The sequence below is a fragment of the Salmo salar genome, chromosome ssa13, assembly GCF_905237065.1.
Source record: "Salmo salar chromosome ssa13, Ssal_v3.1, whole genome shotgun sequence".
Classification (NCBI taxonomy): domain Eukaryota; kingdom Metazoa; phylum Chordata; class Actinopteri; order Salmoniformes; family Salmonidae; genus Salmo; species Salmo salar.
The window spans coordinates 108,898,026-108,905,525 of NC_059454.1; the positions used below are offsets into that span (position 1 = coordinate 108,898,026).

General features: G+C 42.0%; 1 protein-coding gene across 6 annotated transcripts in view; it reads right to left on the minus strand.

Moving 5' to 3' along the window:
- LOC106568544 (netrin receptor DCC) overlaps nucleotides 1-7,500 on the minus strand; it is a 597,715-nt gene that overhangs the window by 66,375 nt on the left and 523,840 nt on the right. For all 6 annotated transcript variants that reach the window (XM_045692661.1, XM_045692664.1, XM_045692659.1 and 3 more), the window contains exon 23: nucleotides 4,310-4,466. In XM_045692661.1, the coding sequence (XP_045548617.1) occupies nucleotides 4,310-4,466 (157 nt within the window). The remainder of the gene's footprint in view (nucleotides 1-4,309; nucleotides 4,467-7,500) is intronic.

The window sequence follows — 7,500 nt, forward strand, 5'->3', positions numbered from 1 at the left end:
ATGTGTTATCAGGATATCAGACTGTTTAAATAGAAATATAACATGTGTTATCAGGATATCAGACTGTTTAAATAGAAATATAACATGTGTTAACAGGATATCAGACTGTTTAAATAGAAATATAACATGTGTTAACAGGATATCAGACTGTTTAAATAGAAATATAACATGTGTTAACAGGATATCAGACTGTTTAAATGTTTAAATATAACATGTGTTAACAGGATATCAGACTGTTTAAATAGAAATATAACATGTGTTAACAGGATATCAAACTGTTTAAATAGAAATGTAACATGTGTTAACAGGATATCAAACTGTTTAAATAGAAATATAACATGTGTTAACAGGATATCAGACTGTTTAAATGTTGAAATATAACATGTGTTAACAGGATATCAGACTGTTTAAATAGAAATATAACATGTGTTAACAGGATATCAGACTGTTTAAATGTTTAAATATAACATGTGTTAACAGAATATCAGACTGTTTAAATAGAAATAAAACGTGTTAACAGGATATCAAACTGTTTAAATAGAAATATAACATGTGTTAACAGGATATCAGACTGTTTAAATGAAATATAACATGTGTTAACAGGATATCAGACTGTTTAAATGTTTAAATATAACATCTGTTATCAGGATATCAGACTGTTTAAATAGATAACATGTGTTAACAGGATATCAGACTGTTTAAATGAAATAAAACATGTGTTAACAGGATATCAGACTGTTTAAATAGAAATATAACATGTGTTAACAGGATATCAGACTGTTTAAATGTTTAAATATAACATGTGTTAACAGGATATCAGACTGTTTAAATAGAAATATAACATGTGTTAACAGGATATCAGACTGTTTAAATGTTTAAATATAACATGTGTTAACAGGATATCAGACTGTTTAAATAGAAATAAAACATGTGTTAACAGGATATCAGACTGTTTAAATAGAAATATGACATGTGTTAACAGGATATCAGACTGTTTAAATAGAAATATAACATGTGTTAACAGGATATCAGACTGTTTAAATAGGAATATAACATGTGTTAACAGGATATCAGACTGTTTAAATAGAAATATAACATGTGTTAACAGGATATCAGACTGTTTAAAGAAATATAACATGTGTTATCAGGATATCAGACTGTTTAAATGTTTAAATATAACATGTGTTAACAGGATATCAGACTGTTTAAATAGAAATATAACATGTGTTAACAGGATATCAGACTGTTTAAATGTTTAAATATAACATGTGTTAACAGGATATCAGACTGTTTAAATAGAAATATAACATGTGTTAACAGGATATCAGACTGTTTAAATAGAAATAAAACATGTGTTAACAGGATATCAGACTGTTTAAATAGAAATATAACATGTGTTAACACAGTGCCGCTCCTGAGCTAACGGTTTGAAATAAGAGAACGCTGTGTTAATCTACTAGCAGACCACAGAGTTCCTGCGTCTAGCGTTGCAAAGTTACCGGTAACTTACCAAAGTTATCAGAATCTTCATTCATTTTGGTAATTAACAGGTTATCTATAGCAATCTATAGTAACTTTGGTCATTTATACTTGAATAACTTAAAAAAATATATTATATTATATTATAATTTTTTTTATATCTGTGTCCATATTGTCAATTCGTTTCTAGTAGATAGACCAGATGGTTCAAGAGAAAATAGCCTAATTAATCAATAATTCTCAAATTATCTCCGCAACTCTTCCAGCTATTGACTTTTTTTGGAGCCAAAACACTGACAACAAAGACATATTGACATAATACAATAAATAATAAAGGATATTTCTTGGTGAAAACCTCATATTAATCACCAATGGTATTCACTAAATTGATGGATTATATTTAGGATAATGTTCTACAGCTTTGTCATTCTATTTTTTTTTATAAAAAAAAAAAAATCATTTTATTTGATCATTTTATATAGTTTAAATGCGATAAGGCCAGACAGAGGGCCAGAGATAATTACAGATACCTGTGATAATCTGAAGTACTGTACCAAAATAGCCACTAGATGTCTTGTGAAAAATTGCATAAAATCCTTGAAAGTTACAACAATTCTGATAGTTTACTGGTAAACATAGAAAGTTTAAACTAATATACCCTTCCTTTAAAACTCTAATATGTGTCCCGAATTGCCCCCTATTCCCTATATAGTGCACACTACTTTGACAGGGTATGGTCCAAGCACTATGAAGGGAATAGTGTTCCATTTGGGACACATTCATACAGAGGGAGGATATCTCCTAAAGGGGAAGAGGTGGAAGGGGGAAAATGTGAGGGGGAAGGGGGGAAGGTGAGGGGGAAGGGGAGAAGGTGAGGGGGAAGGGGAGAAGGTGAGGGGGAAGGGGAGAAGGTGAGGGGGAAGGGGGAAGGTGAGGGGGAAGGGGTGAAGGTGAGGGGGAAGGGGAGAAGGTGAGGGGGAAGGGGAGAAGGTGAGGGGGAAGGGGAGAAGGTGAGGGGGAAGGGGAGAAGGTGAGGGGGAAGGGGAGAAGGTGAGGGGGAAGGGGAGAAGGTGAGGGGGAAGGGGAGAAGGTGAGGGGGAAGGGGAGAAGGTGAGGGGAAGGGGAGAAGGTGAGGGGGAAGGGGAGAAGGTGAGGGGAAGGGGAGAAGGTAGGGGGAAGGGGAGAAGGTGAGGGGGAAGGGGAGAAAGTGAGTGGGGAGGAAGGATAAGGTTTTTTTAATTTACAAAAAAAAAAAAGTAAAACAATTATTTAACCTTTATTTAACCAGGTAGGCTAGTTGAGAACAAGTTCTCATTTGCAACTGCGACCTGGCCAAGATAAAGCAAAGCAGTTCGACACATACAACAACACAAGAGTTACACATGGAATAAACAAAACATACAGTCAATAATACAGTAGAACAAAAGAAAACAAAAAGTCTATATACAGTGAGTGCAAATGAGGTAAGATAAGGGAGTTAAGTCAATAAATAGGCCATGGTGGCGAAGTAATTACAATATAGCAATTAAACACTGGAATGGTAGATGTGCAGAAGATGAATACTGGGGTGCAAAGGAGCAAGATAAATAAATAAATAAATACAGTATGGGGATGAGGTAGGTAGATAGATGGGCTGTTTACAGATGGGCTATGTACAGCTGCAGTGATCTGTGAGCTGCTCTGACAGCTGGTGCTTAAAGCTAGTGAGGGAGATATGAGTCTCCAGCTTCAGAGATTTTTGTAGTTCGTTTCAGTCATTGGCAGCAGAGAACTGGAAGGAAAGGTGGCCAAAGGAGGAATTGGCTTTGGGGGTGACCAGTGAGATATACCTGCTGGAGCGCGTGCTACAAGTGGGTGCTGCTATGGTGACCAGTGAGCTGAGAAGGTGGCAGAAGGGGAAGAGGTGGCGGAAAGGGAAGAGGAAGCGGTGGAAGGGGAGTGAGGAGGAAGGGGAGTGAGGAGGAAGGGGAGTGAGGTGGAAGGGGAGTGAGGAGGAAGGGGAGTGCTTCTTTCACATGCATTGCTTGCTGTTTGGGGTTTTAGGCTGGGTTTCTGTACAGCACTTTGAGATATCAGCTGATGTACGAAGGGCTATATAAATAAATTTGATTTGATTTGATTTGATTTTGATTTGATTTGATTTGAGGAGGAAGGGGAGTAAGGTGGAAGGGGAACAGGTGGAAGGGGAGTGAGGGGAACAGGTAGAAGGGGAGTGAGGAGGAAGGGGAACAGGTGGAAGGGGAGTGAGGAGGAAGGGGAACAGGTGGAAGGGGAGTGAGGAGGAAGGGGAACAGGTGGAAGGGGAGTGAGGAGGAAGGGGAACAGGTGGAAGGGGAGTGAGGAGGAAGGGGAACAGGTGGAAGGGGAGTGAGGTGGAAGGGGAACTGGTGGAAGGGGAGTGAGGTGGAAGGGGAACAGGTGGAAGGGGAGTGAGGAGGAAGCGGAACAGGTGGAAGGGGAGTGAGGAGGAAGGGGAACAGGTGGAAGGGGAGTGAGGAGGAAGGGGAACAGGTGGAAGGGGAGTGAGGAGGAAGGGGAACAGGTGGAAGGGGAGTGAGGAGGAAGGGGAACAGGTGGAAGGGGAGTGAGGTGGAAGGGGAACTGGTGGAAGGGGAGTGAGGTGGAAGGGGAACAGGTGGAAGGGGAGTGAGGAGGAAGGGGAACAGGTGGAAGGGGAGTGAGGAGGAAGGGGAACAGGTGGAAGGGGAGTGAGGAGGAAGGGGAACAGGTGGAAGGGGAGTGAGGAGGAAGGGGAACAGGTGGAAGGGGAACAGGTAGAAGGGGAGTGAGGAGGAAGGGGAGAAGAGGATGAAGAGGCAATCCAACTCACTTTCTCTGTTGTGCGGAGGAGCGCCTGGTGCATATGAGCGCTACTATGACGACCACTACCACGGTAACGGCTCCCACGGAGACCACGATGATGACCAGGAGGTTGCTGTTCTTCTGGGGCGTCACGCTGCCGTGAGGAGGACGCATCTGACCAATGTCTGAAATACAACAGGGACAGGAAATAGGAACATCTGACCAATGTCTGAAATACAACAGGGACAGGAAATAGGAACATCTGACCAATGTCTGAAATACAACAGGGACAGGAAATAGGAACATCTGACCAATGTCTGAAATACAACAGGGACAGGAAATAGGAACATCTGACCAATGTCTGAAATACAACAGGGACAGGAAATAGGAACATCAAATGAGCGTAAAACATTTTATATTCTAATGACAACATTTAATTAATGCAAATTACACATTAAGTCATTCATTTCATATGCTGCTCACATAGTATCCCTTCAAATGCGGTACAGAGCTTATAAATGCACAAGTGGGGAATTATATGACCCTTAACTTGATGCTTGAAAAGACTGTCCAACGTGTTTCCAATACAACCCACTGGAGAAATGGATATTTCCTTCCTCAATTCCTTTCTACATCTCTCGTTCTCTAAATACATGTTGGCCCTGGGATGAAAGACTGGAAAGCTCTGTTTCTCCGGTCCTGAGCTTTGAACAGCTGACGATCCCCAAGGAACACTACATTATGATCAAGGACCAACCTAATAGGTTACAACCACTCTGTTCCAAATGCCAAAACTATTTCCACTCATTCACAACAATGGGGCCCCCCTTGCCTCTCTAGAGAGAAACATACTTCAACATAGCTATTGTACATAGTTAAAGTGGCAATCTGGGATTACTTGTTTGGTACATCAATTTTTGGATTTTTAAAGTAATGACTAACGAAAAGTGTTGTTGTTTAAATCCCAGATTCCCCACTTTAAGTGTGTTCCTCGACAGAGAGAGAGAGAGGATGCAATGTGAATGGCTTGACAATAGCTAATGAATGCTACCTGCAGCCTGTAGCCCGTGTCTGTGGAAGAGGGTATGCTAATGCTATTGCTAATAGTATAAAGAACTCAGTGGCAAAGATGCTAATGTTAAAGCTAATGCTAAAATCTGTCAATGTATCCTTGAGCAAGGTGCTTAACCTTAATTTGCTCCGGGTCGGTAGCCATTTAACTTTAAGAAGTTAAGAAAATTTTTAAAAGAAGTGTTAAGTAAAAAAAATAGATAAGTAAAAAACAGAAAATGGAAAATAAAAGTAACACATAATTAAACAACAGCAGTAAAAGAAGCCACCTGCCATTACTACAGTCCCACCCACTTCTACCTGTCATTAACATAGTCCCACCCACTTCTACCTGTCATTAACATAGTCCCACCCACTTCTACCTGTCATTACTACAGTCCCACCCACTTCTACCTGTCATTAACATAGTCCCACCCACTTCTACCTGTCATTAACATAGTCCCACCCACTTCTACCTGTCATTACTACAGTCCCACCCACTTCTACCTGTCATTACTACAGTCCCACCCACTTCTACCTGTCATTACTACAGTCCCACCCACTTCTACCTGTCATTAACATAGTCCCACCCACTTCTACCTGTCATTACTACAGTCCCACCCACTTCTACCTGTCATTACTACAGTCCCACCCACTTCTACCTGTCATTAACATAGTCCCACCCACTTCTACCTGTCATTACTACAGTCCCACCCACTTCTACCTGTCATTAACATAGTCCCACCCACTTCTACCTGTCATTACTACAGTCCCACCCACCTCTACCTGTCATTACTACAGTCCCACCCACTTCTACCTGTCATTAACATGTCCCACCCACTTCTACCTGTCATTAACATAGTCCCACCCACTTCTACCTGTCATTACACATGTCCCACCCACTTCTACCTGTCATTAACATAGTCCCACCCACTTCTACCTGTCATTACTACAGTCCCACCCACTTCTACCTGTCTTACCACAGTCCCACCCACTTCTACCTGGCATTACTACAGTCCCACCCACTTCTACCTGTCATTACACAGTCCCACCCACTTCTACCTGTCATTAACATAGTCCCACCCACTTCTACCTGTCATTACTACAGTCCCACCCACTTCTACCTGTCATTACTACAGTCCCACCCACTTCTACCTGTTATTAACATAGTCCCACCCACTTCTACCTGTCATTACTACAGTCCCACCCACTTCTACCTGTCATTACTACAGTCCCACCCACTTCTACCTGCCATTACTACAGTCCCACCCACTTCTACCTGTCATTAACATAGTCCCACCCACTTCTACCTGTCATTAACATAGTCCCACCCACTTCTACCTGTCATTAACATAGTCCCACCCACTTCTACCTGTCATTACTACAGTCCCACCCACTTCTACCAGTCTTACTACAGTCCCACCCACTTCTACCTGTCATTACTACAGTCCCACCCACTTCTACCTGTCATTACTACAGTCCCACCCACTTCTACCTGTCATTAACATAGTCCCACCCACTTCTACCTGTCATTACTACACTCCCACCCACTTCTACCTGTCATTAACATAGTCCCACCCACTTCTACCTGTCATTAACATAGTCCCACCCACTTCTACCAGGCTTACTACAGTCCCACCCACTTCTACCTGTCATTACTACAGTCCCACCCACTTCTACCTGTCATTACTACAGTCCCACCCACTTCTACCTGTCATTAACATAGTCCCACCCACTTCTACCTGTCATTACTACAGTCCCACCCACTTCTACCTGTCATTAACATAGTCCCACCCACTTCTACCTGTCATTACTACAGTCCCACCCACTTCTACCTGTCATTACTACAGTCCCACCCACTTCTACCTGTCATTACTACAGTCCCACCCACTTCTACCTGTCATTACTACAGTCCCACCCACTTCTACCTGTCATTACTACAGTCCCACCCACTTCTACCTGTCATTAACATAGTCCCACCCACTTCTACCTGTCATTAACATAGTCCCACCCACTTCTACCTGTCATTACTACAGTCCCACCCACTTCTACCTGTCATTACCACAGTCCCACCCACTTCTACCTGGCATTACTACAGTCCCACCCACTTCTACCTGTCTTACTACAGTCCCACCCACTTCTACCTGTCTTACTACAGTCCCACCCACT